Raw genomic sequence first — 23,695 nt, 5'->3', positions numbered from 1 at the left:
TGAGAAGGATAGGTGTTAACTCTTCTCTAAATGTTTGATAGAATTCGCCTGTGAAGCCATCTGGTCCTGGGCTTTTGTTTGTTGGAAGATTTTTAATCACGGTTTCAATTTCAGTGCTTGTGATTTGTCTGTTTATATTTTCTATTTCTTCTTGGTTCAGTCTTGGAAGGTTGTCCTTTTCTAAGAATTTGTCAATTTCTTCCAGGTTGTCCATTTTATTGGTATATAGTTGCTTGTAGTAATCTCTCATTGTCCTTTGTATTTCTTCAGTGTCAGTCATTACTTCTCCTTTTTCATTTCTAATTTTAGTGATTTGAGTCTTCTCCCTGTTCTTTCTTGATGAGTCTGGTTAATGGTTTATCAATTTTGTTTATCTTCTCAAAGAACCAGGTTTTAGTTTTATTGATCTTTGCTATTGCTTCCTTCATTTCTTTTTCATTTATTTCTGACCTGATCTTTATGATTTCTTTCCTTCTGCTAACTTTGGGTGTTTTTTTTTTTTGTTCTTCTGTCTCTAATTGCTTTAAGTGTAATGTTAGGTTATTTTTTTTTTTTTGAGATGTTTCTTGTTTCTTGTGGTAGGATGGTACTGCTATAAACTTCCCTCTTAGAACTGTTTTTCTGCATCCCATAGGTTTTGTGTCATCGTGTTTTCATTGTCGTTTGTTTCTGTGTATTTTTTGATTTCCTCTTTGATTTCTTCAGTGATCTTTTGGTTATTATGTAGTGTAATATTTTGCCTCCATGTGTTTGTATTTTTTACAGGTTTTTTCCTGTAATTGACATCCAGTCTCATAACATTGTCGTTGGAAAGGATACTTGATACAATTTCAATTTTATTAAATTTACCAAAGCTTGATTTGTGAACCAAGATATGATCTATCCTGGAGAATGTCCAATGATCACTTGAGAAGAAAGTGTATTCTGTTGTTTTTGGATGGAATGTCCTATAAATATCAATTAAGTCCGTCTTGTTTAATGTATCATTGAAAGCTTCTGTTTCCTTGTTTATTTTCATTTTGGATGATGTATCCATTGATGAAAGTGGGATGTTAATGTTCCCTGCTATGATTGTGTTACTGTTGATTTCCCCTTTTATGGCTGTTAGCATTTGTCTTAAGTATTGAGGTGTTCCTATGTTGGGTGAATAAATATTTACAATTGTTCTATCTTCTTTTTAGATTGATCCCTTGATCATTTTATAGTGTCCTTCTTTGTCTCTTGTAATAGTCTTTATTTAAAAGTGTATTTTCTCTGATACGAGAATTGCTACTTCAGCTTTCTTTTGATTTCCATTTGCATGGAATACCTCTTTCCATCCCCTCTCTTTCAGTCTGTATGTGTCCCTAGGTCAGACGTGGGTCTCTTGTAGACAGCGTATATACGTGTCTTGTTTTTTTATTCATTCAGCCAGTCTATGTCTTTTGGTCTTTTTTCTTTTTCCTTTTGCCCTACCCCAGTACGTGGTGAGTTTCTTGCCTTTTAGGAAGTCTGAGGTCTTCTGCCAGCTTTCCGTAGGCGCTCTGAAGGAGTTCTTCCACATGTAGATGTATTTTTGATGTATTTGTGGGGAGAAAGGTGATCTCCACGTGTTACTCCTCTGTCATCTTGAAGGTCTCCTCCCAGTTTTTATTTTAATGTCTGCTTTTTCTGATATGAGTATTGCTACTCCAGCTTTCTTTTGATTTCCATTTACATGGAATACCTCTTTCCATCCCCTCTCTTTCAGTCTGTATGTGTCCCTAGGTCAGACGTGGGTCTCTTGTAGACAGCGTATATACGTGTCTTGTTTTTTTATTCATTCAGCCAGTCTATGTCTTTTGGTTGGAGCCTTTATTCCATTTACATTTAAGATAGTTATTGATATGTTTGTTTCTATTACCATTTTCTTAATTGTTTGGGAGTTGTTATTGTAGGTCTTTTCCTTCTCTTATGTTTCCTGCCCAGAGAATTTCCTTTAGCATTTGTTGTAAAGCTGGTTTTGTCTTGCTGAATTCTCTTAACTTTTGATTGTCTGTAAAGGTTTTAATTTCTCCTTTGAATCTGAATGAGGTTCTTGCTGAGTAGAGTAATCTTGGTTGTAGGTTTTTCCTTTTCATCACTTTAAATATGTCCTGCCACTCCCTTCTGGCTTGCACAGATTTTGCTGAAAGGTCAGCTGTTAACCTTATGGGCATATCCTTGTATGTTGTTTGTTGTTTTTCCCTCGCTGCTTTTATTATTCTTTTCTTTCTATTTAATTTTTGATAGTTTGATTATTATGTGTCTTGGTGTGTTTCTCCCTGGATTTGTCCTGTATGGGACTCTCTGCACTTCCTGGACTTGATTGATCATTTCCTTTCCCATATAAGGGAAGTTTTCAACTATAATTTCTTCAAATATTTTGTCAGTCCCTTTCTTTTTCTCTTCTTCTCTGGGATCCCTATAATTTGAATGTTGGTGTGTTTAACGTTGTCCCAGAGGTCTCTAAGTCTGTCCTCAATTTTTTTCATCTTTTTTCTTTATTCTGCTCTGCAGTAGTTATTTCCAGTATTTTATCTTCCAGGTCACTTATCCGTTCTTCTGCCTCAGTTATTCTGCTATTGATTCCTTCTAGAGAATTTTTAATTTCATTTATTGTGTGGCTCATCCTCGTCTGTTTGCTCTTTAGTTCTTCTAGGTCCTTGTTAAACGTTTCTTGTATTTTCTCCATTCTATTTAAGATTTTGGGTCATCTTTACTATCATTATTCTGAATTCCTTTTCAGGTAGACTGCCTATTTCCTCTTCATTTTTTTGGTTTGGTGGGTTTTTACCTTGCTCCTTCATCTGCTGTGTGTTTCTCTGTCTTCTCATTTCACTGAACTTACTGTGTTTAGGGTCTCCTTTTTGCAGGCTGCAGTTTAGTAGTTTACGTTGTTTTTGGTGTCTGCCCCCAGTGGCTAAGGTTGCTTCAGTGGGTTTTGTAGGCTTCCTGGTTGAGGGGATTAGTGCCTGTGTTCTGTTGAATGAGGCTGCATCTTGTCTTTCTGATGGGCAGGACCACATCTGGTGGTTTGTTTTGGGGTGCCTGTGACCTTATGATTTTAGGCAGCCTCTCTGCTAATCGTTGGTATTGTGTTCCTGTCTTGCTAGTTGTTTGTTATAGGCTGTCCAGCACTGTAGCTTGCTGGTCTTTGAGTGGAGCTGGGTCGTTGCTTTGAAACGGCGATCCCTGAGAGAGCTTTCGCTATTTAATATTTCATGGAGCTGGGAGGTCTCTGGTGGACCAATGTCCTGAACTCAGCTCTCCCACCTCAGAGGCACAGGCCTGAAACCTGGCTGGGGCACCAAGACCCTTTCAGCCACAGGGCTCAGAAGAAAAAGGAAAAAAAAATTTAAAAATTTAAAATATAAAATAAAGTTATTAAAATAAAAATATTATTTAAAATACAAATATTATCAAAATAAAAAAATTATTAAAATGTAATAAAAAAGAAAAGGAAAGGAGAGAGCCACCAAACCAAAATAACAAATCCACCAATGAAAACAAGGGCTAAAAACTGTACTTAAAAAAAAAAAACAGACAGACAGAACCTTAGCACAAATGGTAAATCCAAAGCTATACAGACAAAATCACACAAAGAAGCATCTACACCCACTTACAAAAGAGAAAAAGGAAATAAAACATATATATATCTATATATAAAAAAAGGAGTAAGAGAGAAAGCAAATCAATAAACAAATCTACCCATGATAACAAACTCTAAATACTAAACTAAGTTAAGCATAAAACCAGAAACAAATTAGAGGCAGAAAGCAAACCCCAAGTCTGCAGTTGCTTCCAAAGTCCACTGCCTCAATTTTGGGATGATACTTTGTCTATTCAGGTATTCCAGAAATGCAGCATACATCAAGGTGATTGTAGAGATTTAATCTGCTGCTCCTGTGGCTGCTGGGAAAAATTTCCCTTTCTCTCTTTGTTCACTTAGCTCCTGGGGTTCAGCTTTGGATGTGGCCCCGCCTCTTCTTGTAGATAGCCTGAGGGTGTCAGTTCCTGCTCAGACAGGACGGGTTTAAAGGAGCAGCTTATTCAATGGCTCTGGCTCATTCAGGCCAGGGGGATGGAGGGGTACAGAATGTAGGGCGAGCCTGCAATGGCAGAGGCCAGCGTTACATTGCACCAGCCTGTGGCACCCCGTTTGCTCTCCCAGGAAAGTGTCCCTGGAACACGGGACCCTGGAACACGGGACCCTGGCAGTGGTGGGCTGCACAGGCTCCCAGGAGGGGAGGTGTGGATAGTGACCGGTGCTTGCACACAGACTTCTTGTTGTCTGCAGCAGAAGCCTTAGAGTTTCACGTCAGTCTCTGATGTCCGCACTGATAGTCGTGGCTCACGCCTGTCTCTGGATGTCGTTTAGGCAGTGCTCTAAATCCCTTCTCCTCACGCACCCTGAAACAATGGTCTCCTGCCTCTTAGGCAGTTCTAGACTTTTTCCTGGACTCCTTCCTGGCTAGCTGTGACACACTAAACCCCTTCAGGCTGTGTTCACGCAGCCAACCCCAGTCCTCTCCCTGGGATCTGACTTTGGAAGCCTGAGACTCAGCTCCAAGCCCCCACCTACCCTGGCTGGTGAACATACAAGTCTCTCAAGCTGGTGAGTGCTGGTCAGCACCAGTCCTCTGTGCAGAAATCTCTCCACTTTGCCCTCTGCACCCCTGTTGTTGCACTTTCCTCTGTGGCTCTGAAGCTTCCCCCCCACCCCCCACCCCCCATCTCCACCAGTGAAGGGGCCTCCTAGTGTGTGGAAACTTTTCCTCCTTCACAGCTCCCACCCAGAGGTGCAGATCCCATCCCTATTCCTTTCCTCTGTTTTTTCTTTTTCCTTTTGCCCTACCCCAGTACGTGGTGAGTTTCTTGCCTTTTAGGAAGTCTGAGGTCTTCTGCCAGCTTTCCGTAGGCGCTCTGAAGGAGTTCTTCCACATGTAGATGTATTTTTGATGTATTTGTGGGGAGAAAGGTGATCTCCACGTGTTACTCCTCTGTCATCTTGAAGGTCTCCTCCCAGTTTTTATTTTAATGTCTGCTTTTTCTGATATGAGTATTGCTACTCCAGCTTTCTTTTGATTTCCATTTACATGGAATACCTCTTTCCATCCCCTCTCTTTCAGTCTGTATGTGTCCCTAGATCTGAAGTAGGTCTCTTGTAGACAGCATATATATGGGTCTTGTTTTTATTTCTAGTCAGCCAGTCTATGTGTTTTGGTCAGAGCCTTTAATCCATTTACATTTAAGGTCATTATCAATACGTATGCTCTTATTGCCATTTTGTTAATTGTTTTAGATTTGTTTTGTAGGTCTTTTTTGTTCTTTTCCTCTTTTGATTTGATGACTACATTTAGTGCTGTGTTTGGATTGCTTTTTCTTGTGTGTGTGTGTATCTATTGTAGGTTTTTGGTTTGGTGTTCCCATGAGATTTTGATATAGCAGTCTATATATATATATAGTTTTAAGTTGCTGGTCTGTTAATTTCCAATGTATTTCCAATATCCTGTATTTCTACTATCCTCCTCTTTTATTTGCTGGTTTTAGTTTTGATATATTTGTGTGTGGATGATATCCGGCATTTACTTTATGTTCACCTTTATCAGTGAGCTTTCCCATTCATAATTTTCTTGTTTCTAGTTTTGGCCTTTTCTTTTCCACCTAGACAAGTTCCTTTAGGATTTGTTGTAAAACTAGTTTAGTGGTGCTGAATTCTCTTAACTTTTACTTGTCTGTAAAGCTTTTGGTTTATCTTTCAAGTCTGAATTAGAGCGTTGTTGGGTAGAGTATTCTTGGTTTTAGGTTTTTCCCTCTCATCACTTTAAATATATTGTGACACCCCTTTCTGGCCTGCAGAGTTTCTGCTGAAAAATATGCTGATGACTTTATGGGGATTCCCTTGTATGTTAATTGTTGTTTTCCCCTTGTTGCTTTTAAAATTTTTTCTTTGTCTTTACTTTTTGTCATTTATTATTATTATATGTATTGGAATGTTCCTCCTTAGTTTTATCTTGTATGGGACTCTCTGCACTTCCTGGACTTCAGTGAGTGTTTCATTTCCCATGTCAGGGAAATGTTTGGCTATAATCTCTTCAAATATTTTCTCAGGTCCTTTATGACTCTCTTATCCTACTGGGACCCAAATAAATCTAATATTGGTATGTTTAATTTTGTCCCAGAGGTCTCTTAGACTGTCTTCACTTCTTTTCATTCTTTTTTCCTTATTCTGTTCCAAGGCAGTGATTTCCAGCATTCTGTCTTCCAGCTCACTTATTCGTTCTTCTGCCTCATTTATTCTGCTATTGTTTCCCTCTAATGTATTTTTTATTTCAGTCATTGTAGTTTTCATCTCTCTTTGTTTGTTCTTTAAATATTCTAGCTCTTTGTTATACATTTCTTGTATCTTCTAAGTCTGTGCCTCCATTCTTTTACCGAGGTCTTGGATCATGTTTACTATAATTTCTTTAAATTTATTTTTCTGGTAGATTGCCTAGCTCCACTTCATTCATCTGTTCTTGTGTGTTTTTATCTTACTCCTTCGTTTGAAACATATTTTTCTTTCATCTCATTTTGTCTAAATTTCTGTGTTTGTGGTCTCCTTTCTGCAGGCTGCAGGATCGTAGCTCCTTTTTCTTCTGGTGTCTACCTCCTGGTAGGTGAGTTTGTTCCTGGGACATGTGCAAGCTTCCTGGTAGGAGGGACTGGTTCCTGCCCACTGGTGAGTGGAACTGGGTCTTGTCCTTCTATTGCACAGGGCAATGTAAAGGGGTGTGGTTAGAGATGGCTGTGAGTTCTGCTTTAGGCAGCCTGTCTGCTGATTAGTGGGGCTTTGTTCCTATCTTGCTAGTAGCTTGGCCTGAGGCACTCCAGCACTGAATCCTGTAGGCTGCTGGGTAGGGCCAGGTCTTGGTGCCAAAATGGCATTCTCTATGAGAGCTCATGCTGGAGCTCTCTCATTCCCTGGGACCTCTGCCACCGGTGTCCTTGCCCCTCACGGCCCCCCAGTGAGCCACAGATGACTCCCGCCTCCCCAGGAGTCCATCTAAGACCCACAGGTAGGTCCAGCCCAGGCTCCTATGGAGTTACTGCTGGTACTGGGTCCCAGTGTACATGAAACTTTCTGTGTACTCTCCAAGAGTGGAATGTCTGTTTGCCCAAGCCCTGTGGATCTCCTGCACTCAAGCTCAGCTGGTCTTCAAAGCTAACTGCTCTGGGGAATTCTTCCTCCCAATGCCAGACCCTCAGGCTGGGGAGCCTGACGTGAGACTCAGAACTCTCACTCTTGTGGAAGAACCTCTGTGATATATCATGTTCCAGTTTGTGGTCACCCACCCGGCAGGTATTGGGCTTGATTAAATTTTGAAAACATCCCTCCTACCATCTCATTATGGCTTCTTCTTTGTCTTTGAATGTAAAATATCTTTTTTGGTACGTTCCAGTCTTTTTTGTTGAAGCTTGTTCAGCAGTTAGTTTTCACTTTGCTGTTTTCTATTGGAGAGGTTAGCTCAATTCCTTCTATTCTGACATCTTGTATGGAATTGAGGTGCTGCTTTTAGTTTGGATGCCTCTTTCCTCAGCGTGTGCTAACCATTATCCCTTAGATATAGGGTGTGTGGATGCAATAGCACTTTCATGCTTTTGGGATAGCAGGGGCAGTGCTTGGCTCCTGCTCACAGGTCTCATAGGGATGGGTACAACTTGTGCACTCCCGGGACAGCAGGCTCAGGGCTTCACACCTTCTCCAGGTGTTGTAGGGGCAGTTACAACCTGCCCACTCTTGGGACAATGGACAGCTCTTGGCACCTGCTCATGGATCTTGTAGGGGCCGCTGTGACCTCTGCACTCCTAGGACAAGCGTGCATCACTTGGCTTCTCTTCATGGGTTTTTCAGGGGAGGCTGCAGCTCATGCACTCCCGGGACAGCAGGAGCAGGGCTTGGTGCCTGCTCATGGGTTGAGTAGGGATGTTTGCAGCCCACCCACTCTTAGGACAGTGGGGGCAGTGCTTGGCAATTGCTCGTGGGTCTCATAGTTGTGTCAGTGACTTGTGCCCCTGGAGCACCTTTAGGCAGTGTCCTGTTGCCTGAGAGCACTAACAGGGAAAGAAGCTCTTATGGTGGTTCCACCCCTCTCCTCGTGCACCCCCCAATAATGCCACCTTGCCTCTCTGGTGAGCCCAAGCTTCTTCCAAGTACACCATCAATTGAACCAGTCTAGACTATTCAGGCTGACTCCTTGCAGCCAACCTCAGTCCTCTCCCTGGGTCTAACCTCTGAAGCTTGAGTTTCAGTACCCAGCCCCCACCTGCACCAACGGACAAGAGTCTCAGGCTGGGGAGTGCAAGGCAGTGGCGCTGACCTTCTGTGTAGGTTCTGCTCCATTTTGTCTTCCACAAACCAGTTGCTGCACTCTCCTCCTAGGTTCCAAAGCTCCCCCTCTGTCCAGGCTGATCTCCCCACAGGTGATGGATTTTGCAGGGTGTGCGAACCTTTGCTCCTTCACAGCTCCCTCCCTGGGGTGCAGGTACCTTGCTGATTGCTTTCTTTTCCTTTTTCCTTTTGTCCTACCCAGTTACATGGAGGTCTCTGTGCCATTTCAGAATTCTGAGGTCTTCTGCTGGCGTTCAGTAGATGTTCTGTGTAAATCATTCCACTTGTAGTTGTATATTTAATGTTTTTGTAGGAGAGGTGAGCTCCACATCTTAATCTTCTCCACCATCTTGATCCTTCTATTATCCTTTTCATGTTTGCAGGCTCTGTACTGATATGTGTTTCAATTCTACTATTATTCTGATATCCCCTCTTTTTTCTTTATAAGACTTGCTGGAATTTTGTTAGTTTTACTGATATTTTCAAAAAAAAGCTCTTTGTTTCATTAATTTTCTCTACTGTTTCTTGCATTCAGTTTCACCAATTTCTGCACTTATCTTTATTTTGTTTCTTACACCTGCTTTGTTTTTTTTTAACATCTTTATTGGAGTATAATTGCTTTATAATGGTGTGTTAATTTCTGCTTTATAACAAAGTGAATCAGTTATACATATACATATGTTCCCATATCTCTTCCCTCTTGCATCTCCCTCCCTCCCACCCTCCCTATCCCACCCCTCTAGGTGGTCACAAAGCACAGAGCAGATCTCCCTGTGCTTTGCAGTTGCTTCCTACTAGCTATCTATTTTATGTTTGGTAGTGTATATATGTCCATGCCACTCTCTCACTTTGTCACATCTTACCCTTTCCCTTCCCCATATCCTCAAGTCCATTCTCTAGTAGGTCTGTGTCTTTATTCCCGTCTTGCCACTAGGTTCTTCATGGCCTTTTTTTTTCCCTTAGAGTTCATATATATGTGTTAGCATACTGTATTTGTTTTTCTCCTTCTGACTTACTTCACTCTGTATGACAGACTCTAACTCCATCCACCTCATTACAAACACCTCCATTTCATTTCTTTTTATGGCTGAGTAATATTCCATTGTATATATGTGCCACATCTTCTTTATCCATTCATCTGCTGATGGGCAGTTAGGTAGATTCCATGTCCTGGTATTGTAAATAGAGCTGCAATGAACATTTTGGTACATGACTCTTTTTGAATTATGCTTTTTTCAGGGCATATGCTCAGTAGTGGGATTGCTGGGTCGTATGGTAGTATTATTTTTAGTTTTTTAAGGAACCGCCACACTGTTCTCCATAGTGGCTGTATAAATTTACATTCCCACCAAAAGTTCAAGAGTGTTCCCCTTTCTCCACACCCTCTGCAGAATTTATTGTTTGCAGATTTTCTGATGATGGCCATTCTGACCGGTGTGAGGCGATACCTCAATGTAGTTTTGATTTGCATTTCTCTAATGATTGGTGATGTTGAGCATTCTTTCCTGTGTTTGTTGGCAATCTGTATATCTTCTTTGGAGAAATGTCTATTTAGATATTCTGCCCATTTTTGGATTGGGTTGTTTGTTTTTTTGTTATTGAGCTGCATGAGCTGCTTGTGAATCTTGGAGATTCATCCTTTGTCAGTTGCTTCATTTGCAAATATTTTCTCCCATTCTGGGGGTTGTCTTTTCGTCTTGTTTATGGTTTCCTTTGCTGTGCAAAAGCTTTTAAGTTTCATTAGGTCCCATTTGTTTATTTTTGTTTTTATTTCCATTTCTCTAAGAGCTGGCTCAAAAAGGATCTTGCTGTGATTTATGTCATACAGTGTTCTGCCTATGTTTTCTTCTAAGAGTTCGATAGTGTATGACCTTACATTTAGGTCTTTAATCCATTTTGAGTTTATTTTTGTGTATGGTGTTAGGGAGTGTTCTAATTTCATACTTTTACATGTACCTATCCAGTATTCTCAGCACCACTTATTGAAGAGGCTGTCTTTTCTCCACAGTATATGCTTGCCTCTTTTATCAAAGATAAGGTGACCATATGTGCGTGGGTTTATCTCTGGGCTTTCTATCCTGTTCCATTGATCTATTTTTCTGTTTTTGTGCCAGTACCATACTGTCTTGATTACTGTAGCTTTGTAGTATAGTCTGAAGTCAGGGAGCCTGATTCTTCCAGCTCCATTTCTCGCTCTCAAGATTGCTTTGGCTATTTGGGGTCTTTTGTGTTTCTGTACAAATTGTGAAAATTTTTGTTCTAGTTGTGTGAAAAATGCCAGTGGTAGTGTGATAAGGATTGCATCAGATCAGTAGATTGCTTTGGGTAGTAGAGTCATTTTCACAATGTTGTTTCTTCCAATCCAAGAACATGGTATATCTCTCCATTTATTTGTATCATCTTTAATTTCTTTCATCAGTGTCTTATAATTTTCTGCATACAGGTCTTTTGTCTCCTTAGAATATCACTGATGAACATAGAAGCAAAAATCCTCAACAAAATACTAGCAAACAGAATCCAACAGCACATTAAAAGGATCATACACCATGATCAAGTGGGGTTTATCCCAGGAATGCAAGGATTCTTCAATATACGCAAATCAATCAACGTGATACACCATATTAACAAATTGAAGGAGAAAAACCATATGATCATCTCAATAGATGCAGAGAAAGCTTTCGACAAAATTCAACACCCATTTATGATAAAAGCCCTGCAGAAAGTAGGCATAGAGGGAACTTTCCTCAACATAATAAAGGCCATATATGACAAACCCACAGCTAACATCGTCCTCAATAGTGAAACACTGAAACCATTTCCACTAAGATCAGGAACAAGACAAGGTTGCCCACTCTCACCACTATTATTCAACATAGTTTTGGAAGTGTTAGCCACAGCAATCAGAGAAGAAAAAGAAATAAAAGGAATCCAAATCAGAAAAGAAGAAGTAAAGCTGTCACTGTTTGCAGATGACATGATACTATACATAGAGAATCCTAAAGATGCTACCAGAAAACTACTAGAGCTAATCAGTGAATTTGGTAAAGTCGCAGGATACAAAATTAATGCACAGAAATCTCTTGCATTGCTATACACTAATGACGAAAAATCTGAAAGTGAAATTAAGAAAACACTCCCGTTTACCACTGCAACAAAAAGAATAAAACACCTGCTTTGTTTTATTTTGCTCTTTTTCTTCAAAGATTTTGAGGAGAAAACTTAGATTATGGATTTCAGACATTTCCACTTTTCTAATGTATGCATTTAGTGCTATAATAGTCCCTCTCATCACTGCTCTACATGTGTACCACCAATTTTTATATGTTGTACTTTTATTTTCATTCATTTCACTGTATTTGTTTATTTTCCTTGAGACATCCTCTTTGATGCATGGATTATTTAGATATGCTTTGTTTATTTTCCAAGTGTTTGGAGAATTTCCTGTTATCACTTTATTATTGGTTTCTATTCTGGTTCCATTGCAGTCAGAGAATACACTCTGCATGATTCCAACTTTTTACGTATGTTGAGGTTTTGTGGCCCAGGATACTCTCTATCTTAATTTATGTTCTATGTGCACTTGAAAATAGTGTTCATCTGCTGTTTGGGGGTTTAGTGTTCTATAAATGTTGGTTAAATTTTGAGTATGTATCTTGGTATATTTTTAAGTGTTTGCTCTAGGCATTATATTATACGTACATAACTTATCAAGTCTACTGTTGTCATAATTTACCACTTCAAGTGAAGTATAAAAACCTTACAGTGGGTTCCAATCCAAGATGGAAATGTAGGAAATCACCTCTTCCCATAGACATATCAAATCTACATCTACATAAGGAACAATTTGCTCTGGGAAAGAAAACTAGCACAGCTACCACTACATACTGGGCAATCAAGAAAAAGACCCCCATCAAAGTGGGTAGGATAGGATGAGACAACATTTCACCCTAACCTCCATCCATAGTACCATGACCCACAATCAGGAAGGAACTCCCAACCCTGAACTTCTCCATGAGGAGTGAAGGATGCAACACCTCAACTTTTAAAACTTTCACCTGGGAGATGAACCCCCAAATCATCTGACTGTGAAAGCCAAAGGGCCTTGTGTCCACAAGACTCACAGGATATACCAAACTGAGAAACAGTCTTTAAAGGTCTCACGTGCAGACTCACTCAACCCAGGGCCCAGCACAGAGAGAGTCAACTGAAAAGCACCCAGACTTTCTGCCTGAGGGTCAAGTATCTACTTTAACACACATCAAGGAGCATACTAATATACCATCAAAAGACAGAGGCTGGCAGGCCCCATCTTTATATCCCCTCTCTGCCTCGCTTCATGTCACTGCTATTTCTGGGAAAGGAGGTTGTACACTCTTCTGGTACACCAATCTTTGCATTTGTTACCAAAGAGACACCTCTAGACTGCCTTGCTCTGTGACCAGAGAGGTTTATGCTCACAGATCCTATAGGACTCTAACAAATGGAGAAATAGTTCCTCACTGGCTACCAACCCAAGATCATGGCAGAGAGTCAACAGGCTGAAGTGTTTAGTCTTTCTGTGAAAGAGGTTTATTAGCTTATCATAGCTGTGGCTGGGAGATAGGCATCTAATTAAACAGTCCTCTAAGGGCTGACTGTAATCCTCTCCAGACACCTTGCAGGGAAGTTGCTATATTTATAGTTTCCCTCTGATGCACTCCAGAACACGTGTCTCCCAGATGGGAGATTGTAGGTACATCTGGTACCCTAGTTTGTACACGCATCTGCTGCCCTGATTTTTTGAGACTGCTCTCCAGGGAACACCCTTTGATCACCTGGCTTTGGTGTCTATCAGGGCTTGTATTCATGGGTCTCATAGGACTGTAACAAACAGAGACAGTTTGTGGTCAGCTATGATCCCCAAAATACAGCACAGAGAGAGCAGAGTGAAAATCAACCCCAGTCTTTATGTGAAAATGGCCTATATATTAGCACACATTATGTGGCTTACTGAAGTGTTCTCTGTGGATGGAGGCCATTAAGAACCATCTTTGCATTCTCCCTCTGATTTCCTCCAGGTTGCAAATATCTGTGAATGAAGCCTAAAGCCTTATCTTCATAGCTATGGCCAGAAGGGCAGGATTCTAATTAAACACTTACCTAGAGGCTAAAAGAATGAAAACACAAAGTAATATGTTCCAAATGAAAGAACAACGTAAAACCCAGGGAAAAAAATAAATAAATGAAGGTAAATAGTTCACCTGATGAAGGGATCAAAGTAATGGAAATAAAAATACTCACTGAGCTCTGCAGAAGAATGGAAGAACAAAATGAGAATTTCAACAAAGATATAGAAAATAAAAGAAACTACCAAATAGAAGTTACACAGATAAAGATTACATAACTAAACTAAAATACATTAGAAGGGTTCAACAGCAGACCAGATGAACTATAAGAAAGAACCAGTGAACGTGAAGACAGGGAAGTTCAACTCACTCACTCAGAGAAGAAAAGGGTGAATTAAAAAAAAAAAAAAGCTTAAGGGACTTATGTGACAACATCAAGTATACCAACATTCAGATTACATGGATCCAAGAAAGAGAAGACAGAGAGAAAGGAGCAGAAAATATATTTGAAGAAATAATTGTTAAAAACTTTCCTAACCTGGGGGAGGAAACAAACATCCAGATACTGGAAGCTCAGAGAGTTCCAAACAAGATGAATCCAAAGAGACCCACACCAAGACACACTATAATTATAATGTAAAAAGTTGAACACATGACAACAATACTAAGATCAGCAAAAGAAAAGCAACTTTTTACATACAAGGAAACTCCCGTAAGATGATCATCAGAATTTTTCAGGATAAACTTTGTCAGCCAAAAGTGAGTGGCATGAAATATTCAAAGTCCTGAAAGAAAAAAAAAAAACAACTTCCAACCAAGAATATTCTACTTGGCACACTTAACCTTCAGAATTGAAGGAGAGTTAAAGAGTTTTCCAAACAAGCAAACGTTAAAGGAGTTTATCATCACTAGACTAGAACTACAAGAATTGTTAGAAGAAATGTCTAAAGCTGAAATAAAGGACAGTAATAAATAACAGGAAAATATATAAAAGTGTAAATCTCACTGATAAAGGTAAATACATAGTACAATTCAGAATATTAGTGTTGTAAAGGTAGTGTTTTAATCATTTATAAAGCTATTATGAAAGCTAAGAGGCAAAAGTATTACAAATAACTCTGACTACAATATTTTGTTGATGGATAAACAGGATAAAAAGATAAACTGTGACATAAAAACATAAAATGGGGAAGACAAAAATGTACAGCTTTAAATGTGTTCAAACTTAAGATTTTATCAACTTAAAACTGATGGCTGTAAGATGTTTTATGTAAATTTCATGGTGACCACAAAACAAAAAACTATACTAGATAAACAAAAGATAAAAAGAAAGGAATCTAAGCATATCAGTACAGAATATCATCAAACTACAAGGAAGTGAGCAAGAAAAGCAGAAAAGAACAAGGGAATTACAAAAGAGCCACAACACATTGAACAACACTGGCAAAAAAATACGTACATAGCAATAATTACTTTAAATATAAATGAACTAAAATCTGCAATCAAAAGACATAGACTGGCTGAATGGATAAAAATACAAGACTTGAGAGCTGAGGTGTCAGCACTAGGAACTCTGCCCTGAAATGCCAGTTGCAAGTCCTCTGCAAGAATCACCTTATGAGCAAGCACAAAGGAAAAAAAAAAAGCGGCTATAATTGGGACTGAAATGCCAGTTGCAAGTCCTCTGCAAGAATCACCTTATGAGCAAGCACAAAGGAAAAAAAAAAAGCGGCTATAATTGGGACACTTTAGAGTGAGCTAACCAGGAGGTTCGTTTACAGTTTCAGAGCTGAAGATTTCTCCTTTGGCAATGTATATTACTGAGTAAGCGAATGATGATGGACACTTGACAAATCTTAAAATGGAAATGGTAAAAAACATAATTTAGAGGAGCTTCAAGATGGCGGAAGAGTAAGAGGTGGACATCACCTTCCTTTACACAAATACATCAGAAATACATCTACATGTGGAACAGCTCCTACAGAACACCTACTGAACACTGGCAGAAGACCTAAGACTTCCCAAAAGGCAAGAAACTACCCACGTACCTGGGTAGGGACAAAGAAAAAAGAAAAAACAGAGACAAAGAATAGGGATGGGACCTGCACCAGTGGGAGGGAGCTGTGAAGGAGGAAAGGTTTCCACACACTAGGAAGCCTCTTCCTGGGCAGAGACTGCGGGTGGCGGAGGGGGGAAGCTTCGGAGCCACGGAGGAGATCTCAACAACAAGGGTGCAGAGGGCAAAGCAGAGAGATTCCCGCACAGAAGATCAGTGCCGACCAGCACTCACTAGCCGGAGAGGCTTGTCTGCTCACCTGCTGGGATGGGTGGGGCCTGGGAGATGAGGCTTGGGCTTCGGTTGGATCCCAGGGAGAGGACTGGGGTTGGCTGCAAGAACACAACCGTAAGGGGGCTAGTGCGGCACAGCTAGCTGGGAGGGAATCCGGGAAAATGTCTGGAGCTGCTGAAGAGGCAAGAGACTTTTTCTTGCCTCTTTGTTTCCTGCTGCGAGAGGAGAGAGGATTAACAGCACTGCTTAAAGGAGCTCCAGAGATGGGTGTGAGCCACGGCTATCAGTGTGGACCCCAGAGACGGACATGGGACGCTAAGGCTGCTGCTGCAGCCACCAAAAAGCCTGTGTGCGAGCACAGGTCACTATCCACACCTCCCCTCCTGGAAACCACTGCAGCCCGCAACTGCCAGGGTCCCGTGATCCAGAGACAACTTACCCGGGAGAACACACGGTGTGCCTTAGGATGTTGCAACGTCATGTCGGCCTCTGCCACCACAGGCTCGCCCCACATCCATACCCCTACCTCCCCCAGGCCTCAGTGAGTCAGAGCCACCGAATCAGCTGCTCCTTTAACCCCTTCCTCTCGAGGCAAAGAACACACGCCTTCAGGCGACCTACACACAGGGGTGGGTGCAAATCCAAACCTGAACCCCTGGAGCTGTGCGAACAAAGAAGAGAAAGAGAAATTTCTCCCAGCAGCCCCAGGAGCAGTGGATTAAACTTCCACCATCAACTTGATGTGCTCTGTATCTGTGGAACACCTGAATAGGCAAAGAAGCATCCCAAATTGAGGAGGTGGATTTGGGAGCAAAGATATATATATATATTTTTTCTCCTTTTGGGAGTGTGTATGTGTACGCTTCTCTGTGTGATTTTGTCTGTACAGCTTTGCTATTACCATTTGTCCTAGGGTTCTGTCTGTCCGTTTTGTTTTTTAGTTTTTTTGTATTATTTTTAAAAATTTTTCCTTAATAATTATTTTTTATTTTAATAAATTTATTTTATTTTATTTTACTTTAATTTATTTTATTTCCTTTTTCTTTCTATTTTTTCTCCCTTTTATTCTGAGCCATGTGGATGAAATGCTCTTGGTACTCCAGCCAGGCATCAGGTCTGTGCCTCTGAGGTGGGAGAGCCAAGTTCAGGATACTGGTACACAAGAGACCTCCCAACTCTACGTAATATCAAAAGCTAAAATCTCCCAGAGATCTCCATCTCAACGCCAAGACCCAGCTTCACTCAACTACTAGCAAGCTACAGTGCTTGACACCCTATGCCAAACAACTAGCAAGACAGGAACACAACCACATCCATTAGCAGAGAGGCTGCCTAATATCGTAATAAGGCCACAGACACCCCAAAACACACCAGCAGACGTGGACATGCCCACCAGAAAGACAAGATCCAGCCTCATCCACCAGAAAACAGGCACTAGTCCCTTCCACCAGGAAGCCTACACAACCCACTGAACCAAACTTAGACACTGGGGACAGACACCAAAAACAATGGGAACTACAAAACTGCAGCCTGTGAAAAGGAGACCCCAAACACAGTAAGCTAAGCAAAATGAGAAAACAGAAAATCACACAGCAGATGAAGGAGCAAGGTAAAAACCTACCACCTAACAAATGAAGAGGAAATAGGCAGTCTACCTGATAAAGAATTCAGAATAATGGTAGTAAAGATAATCCAAAACCTTGGAAAGAGGATAGAGAAGATACAAGAAACGTTGAACACGGACCTAGAAGAACTAAAGAGCAAACAAACAATAATGAACAACACAATAAATGAAATAAAAAAGTCTCTAGACGGGATCAATAGTACAATAACTGAGGCAGAAGAACGGATAACTAACCTGTAAGATAAAATAGTGGAAAAAACTATTACAGAGCAGAATAAAGAAAAAAGAATGAAAAGAAGAGAGGACAGTCTCAGAGACTTCTGGGACAAAATTAAATGCACCAATATTCAAATTATAGGGGTCCCAGAAGAAGAAGAGAAAAAGAAAGGGACTGAGAAAATATTAGAAGAGATAATAGTTGAAAAATTCCCTAATATGGGAAAGAAAATAGTTAATCAAGTCCAGGAAGCACAGAGAGTCCCATAAAGGATAAATCCAAGGAGAAACACGCCAAGACACATATTAATCGAAGTATCAAAAATAAAATTTTAAAAAATATTAAAATCAGCAAGGGAAAAACAACAAATAACACACAAAGGAATCCCCATAAGGTTAACAGCTGAACTTTCAGCAGAAACTCTGCAAGCCAGAAGGCAGTGGCAGGACATATTTAAAGTGATGAAAGGGAAAAACCTATAACCAAGATTATTCTACCCAGCGAGGATCTCATTCAGATTTGATGGAGAAATTAAAATCTTTATAGACAAGCAAATCCTAAGAGAAATCAGCACCACCAAACCAGCTCTACAACAAATGCTAAAGGAAAATCTTTAGGCAGGAAACACAACAGAAGGAAAAGACCTACAATAACAAACCGATAACAAATAATAAAATGGTAATAGGAACATACATATGGATAATTACCTTAAATGTAAATGGATTAAATGCTCCAAACAAAAGACACAGACGGGCTGAATGGATACAAAAACAAGACCCATATATATGCTGCCTACAAGAGACCCTCTACAGACCTAGGGACACATAAAGACTGAAAGTAAGTGGATGGAAAAAGATATTCCATGCAAATGGAAATCAAAAGGAAGCTGGAATAGCAATTCTCATATCATTCAAAATATGCACTAAAATAAAGACTATTACAAGACACAAAGAAGGACACTACATAATGATCAAGGGATCGATCCAAGAAGAAGATATAACAATTGTAAATATTTATGCACCCAGCATAGGAGCACCTCAATACATAAGGCAAATACTAACAGCCATAAAAGGGGAAATCGACAGTAACACAATCATACTAGGGGACTTTAACACCCCACTTTTAACAATGGTCAGATCATCAAAAATGAAAATAAGTAAGGAATGACAAGATTTAAATGATACATTAAACAAGATGGACTTATGTGATATTTACAGGACATTCCATCCAAAAAAAACAGAATACACGTTTCGTCAATGGCTCATGGAACACTCTCAAGGATAGATCACATCTTGGGTCACAAATCAAGCCTTGGTAAATTTAACGAAATTGAAATCATATCAAGTAGCATTTCTGACCACAATGCTATGAGACTAGATATCAATTACAGGAAAGAAATCTGTAAAAAATACAAACACATGGAGGCTAAACAACACACTACTGAATAATCAAGAAATCACTGAAGAAATCAATGAGGAAATCGAAAAATACCTAGAAACAAATGACAATGAAAAGACAACGACCCAAAATCTATGAGATACAGCAAAAGCAGTTCTAAGAGGGAAGTTTACAACAATACAATCCTACCTTAAGAAACGAGAAACATCTCAAATAAACAACCTAAATTTATACCTAAAGCAATTAGAGAAAGAAGAAGAAAAAACCAAAAGTTAGCAGAAGGAAAGAAATCATAAACATCTGACCAGAAACAAATGAAAAAGAAATGAAGGAAATGATAGAAAGATCAATAAAACTAAAAGCTGGTTCTTTGAGAAGATAAACACAATTGATAAACAATTAGCCAGACTCAACAAGAAAAAAGGGAGAAGACTCAAATCAATAGAATTAGAAATGAAAAAGGAGAAGTAACAACTGACACTGCAGAAATACAAACAATCATGAGAGATTACTACAAGCAACACTATGCCAATAAAATGGACAACCTGGAAGAAATGGACAAATTCTTAGAAATGCACAACCTTCCAAGACTGAACCAGGAAGAAATAGAAAATATGAACAGACCAATCAAAAACATTGAAATTGAAACTGTGATTAAACATCTTCCAACAAACAAAAGCCCAGGGCCAGGTGGTTTCACAGGCAAATTCTATCAAACATTTAGAGAAGAGCTAACACCTATCCTTCTCAAACTCTTCCAAAATATAGCAGAGGGAGGAACACACCCAAATTAATTCTACGAGGCCACCATCAACCTGATACCAAAACCAGACAAAAATATGACAAAGAAAGAAAACTACAGGCCAAGATCACTGAGGAACATTGATGCAAAAATCCTCAACAAAATACTAGCAAACAAAATCCAACAGCACATTAAAAGGATCATACACCATGATCAAGTGGGGTTTATCCCAGGAATGCAAAGATTCTTCAATATATGTAAATCAATCAACGTGATACACAATATTAACAAATTGAAGGAGAAAAACCATATGATCATCTGAATACATGCAGAGAAAGCTTTTCACAAAATTCAACACCCATTTATGATAAAAGCCCTGCAGAAAGTACGCATAGAGGGAAATTTCCTCAACATAGTAAAGGCCATATATGACAAACCCACAGCCAACATCGTCATCAATGGTGAAAAACTGAAACCATTTCCACTAAGATCAGGAACAAGACAAGGTTGCCCACTCTCGCCACTACTATTCAACATAGTTTTGGAAGTTTTAGCCACAGCAATCGGAGAAGAAAACGAAATAAAAGGAATCCAAATCGGAAAAGAAGTAAAGCTGTCACTGTTTGCAGATGATATGATACTATATATAGAGTATCCTAAGGATGCTACCAGAAAACTACTAGAGCTAATCAATGAATTTGTTAAAGTAGCAGGATACAAAATTAATGCACAGAAATCTCTTGCATTCCTATACACTAATGATGAAAAATCTGAAAGTGAAATTAAGAAAACACTCCCATTTACCACTGCAACAACAAGAATAAAATATCTAGGAATAAACCTACCTAAGGAGACAGAAGACCTGTATGTAGAAAATTATAAGACACTGATGAAAGAAGTTAAAGATGATACAAATAGATGGAGAGATATACCATGTTCTTGGACTGGAAAAATCAACATTGTGAAAATGACAATACTACGCAAAGCCATCTACAGATTCAAAGCAATTCCTATCAAACTACCACTGGAATTTTTCAGAAAACTAGAACAAAATATTTCACAATTTGTATGGAAACACCAAACACCCCGAATAGCCAAAGCAACCTTGAGAAATAAATACGGAGCTGGAGGAATCAGGCTCAATGACTTCAGACTATACTACAAAGCAACGGTAATCAAGACAGTATGGTACTGGAACAAAAACAGAAATATAGATCAATGGAACAGAATAGAAAGCCCAGAGATAAACCCACGCACATATGGTCACCTTATCTTTGATAAAGGAGGCAAGAATATACAGTGGTTAAAAGACAGCCTGTCCAATAAGTGGTGCTGAGAAAACTGGACAGATACATGTAAAAGCATGAAATTAGAACACTCCCTAACACCATGCACAGAAATAAACTCAAAATGGATTAAAGACGTAAATGTAAGGCCAGACATAAATCACAGAAAGGTCCTTTTTGTCCCACCTCCTAGAGAAATGGAAATAAAAACAAAAATAAACAAATGGGACCTAAAGAAACTTGAAAGCTTTTGCACAGCAAAGGAAACCATAAACAAGACGAAAAGACAACCCTCAGAATGGAAGAAAATATTTGAAAATGAAGCAACTGACAAAGGATTAATCTCAAAAATTTACAAGCAGCACATGCAGCTCAATATCAAAAAAACAAACAACCCAATCCAAAAATGAGCAGACGACTTAAACAGACATTTCTCCAAAGAAGATATACAGATTGCCAACAAACACTTGAAAGAATGTTAAGCATCATTAATCATTAGAGAAATGCAAATCAAAACTACAATGAGATACCATCTCACACCGGTCAAAATGGCCATCACCAAAAATTCTACAAACTGTAAATGCTGGAGAGGGCGTGGAGAAAAGAGAACCCTCTTGCACTGTTGGTGGGAATGTAAATTTATACAGCCACTATGGATAACAGTATGGAGGTTCCTTTAAAAAATGAAAGTAGAACTACCATATGACCCAGCAATTCAGCTACTGGGCATATACCCTGAGAAAACCATAATTCAAAAAAGTAATGTACCAAAATATTCATTGCAGCTCTATGTACAATAGCCAGGTCATGGAAGCAACTTAAGTGTCCATCAACAGATAAATGGATAAAGAAGATATGGCACAGCTCCCATGGGGACCCAGCCTCAGGAGCAGTGGTGGGAGCTTTGAAACTAGGGCAGCGTGAAAAGTAAACTAAGTGAGTCAGAAGAAAATAACTACCCTTTAAAACAGATTTTGAGGGAGAGAGGAAAAGATGGCGGAAGAGTAAGACGAGGAGATCACCTTCCTCCCCACAGATACATCAGAAATACATCTACACGTGGAACTGCTCCTATAGAACACCCACTGAACGCTGGCAGAAGACTTCCGACTTCCCAAAAGGCAAGAAACTCCCCACATGCCTGAGTAGGGCAAAAGAAAAAAGAAACAACAGAGACAAAAGAATAGGGACGGGACCTGCACCAGTGGGAAGGAGCTGTGAAGCAGGAAAGGTTTTGACACACTAGGAAGCCCCTTCCCGGGCGGAGACTGCGGGTGGCGGAGGGGGGAAGCTTTAGAGCCATGGAGGAGAGCACAGCAACAGGGGTGCGCAGGGCAAAGCAGAGAGATTCCCGCACAGAGGAGCAGTGCCGACCAGCACTCACCAGCCCGAGAGGCTTGTCTGCTCACCCGCTGGGGCGGGCGGGGGCTGGGATCTGAGGCTCGGGCTTCGGTCGGATCACAGGGAGAGGACTGGGGTTGGTGGCGTGAACACAACGTGAAGGGATTAGTGCACCACAGCTAGCCGGGAGGGAGTCTGGGGAAAGTTCTGGACCTGCCAAACAGGCAATAGACTTTTTCTTGCCTCTTTGTTTCCTCGTTCGCGAGGAGAGGGGATTCAGAGCGCTGCTTAAAGGAGCTCCAGAGATGGGCGTGAGCTGCGGCTATCAGCAGGACCCCAGAGGTGGGCATGAGACGCTAAGGCTGCTGCTGCTGCCACCAAGAAGCCTGTGTGCGAGCACAGGTCACTGTCAACACCTCCCCTCCTGGGAGCCTGTGCAGCCCACCACTGCCAGGGTCCCGAGATCCAGGGACATCTTCCCTGGGAGAACACATGGCGCGCCTCAGGCTGGCGCAACGTCACGCCGGCCTCTTCCGCTGGAGGCTCGACCCACATCCATACCCCTCCCTCCCCGAGGCCTGAGTGAACCAGAGCCCCCGAATCAGCTGCTCCTTTAACCCCGTCCTGTGTGAGCGAGGAACAGACGCCCTCAGGCTCCCTACACGCAGAGGCGGGGCCAAATCCAAGGCTGAACCCCGGGAGCTGTGCCAACAAAGAAGACAAAGGGCAATTTCTCCCAGCAGCCTCAGGAGCAGCGGATTAAATCCCTCCAGGAAACTTGGTGTACCCTGCATCTGTGGAATACCTGAATAGACAACGTATCATCCCAAATTGAGGAGGTGGACTTTGGGAGCAAGATATATTATTTTTTTCCCCTTTTCCTCTTTTTGTGAATGTGTATGTGTATGCTTTTGTATGAGATTTTGTCTGTATAGATTTGCTTTCACCATTTGTCCTAGGGTTCTGTCCGTCCGTTTTTTTGATGTTGTTTTTTTTTTTACTTCTAAAAATTTCTTTTCTTAATAATTATTTTTTATTCTAATAACTTTATCTTATTTTATCTTACTTTATTTTATTTTATCCTCTTTCTTTCTTTCTATTTTTTCTCCCTCTTATTCTGAGCCGTGTGGATAAAAGGCTCTTGGTGCTCCAGCCAGGCATTAGGGCTGTGCCTCTGACGTAGGAGAGCCAACTTCAGGACACTGGTCCACAAGAGACCTCCCAGCTCCACGTAATATCAAATGGAGAAAATCTCCCAGAGATCTCCAACTCAACACCAAGACCCAGCTTCATGCAACGACCAGCAAGCTACAGTGCTGGA

At 40.5% G+C, this 23,695-nt stretch overlaps 1 protein-coding gene across 1 annotated transcript in view; it reads right to left on the bottom strand.

Moving 5' to 3' along the window:
• Positions 1-16,247, bottom strand: part of FAAH2 (fatty acid amide hydrolase 2) — a 118,801-nt gene extending 102,554 nt beyond the window's left edge. Inside the window, 1 exon segment of the mRNA XM_061178147.1 lies at positions 16,206-16,247. Coding sequence (XP_061034130.1) covers positions 16,206-16,247 — 42 coding nt within the window.
• Positions 16,248-23,695: the final 7,448 nt, after the last annotated feature.

Source organism: Eubalaena glacialis, chromosome X, assembly GCF_028564815.1.
Source record: "Eubalaena glacialis isolate mEubGla1 chromosome X, mEubGla1.1.hap2.+ XY, whole genome shotgun sequence".
Classification (NCBI taxonomy): domain Eukaryota; kingdom Metazoa; phylum Chordata; class Mammalia; order Artiodactyla; family Balaenidae; genus Eubalaena; species Eubalaena glacialis.
The sequence above is the reverse complement of the archived record's forward strand: the minus strand, read 5'-3'. Positions and strand labels throughout refer to the sequence as shown.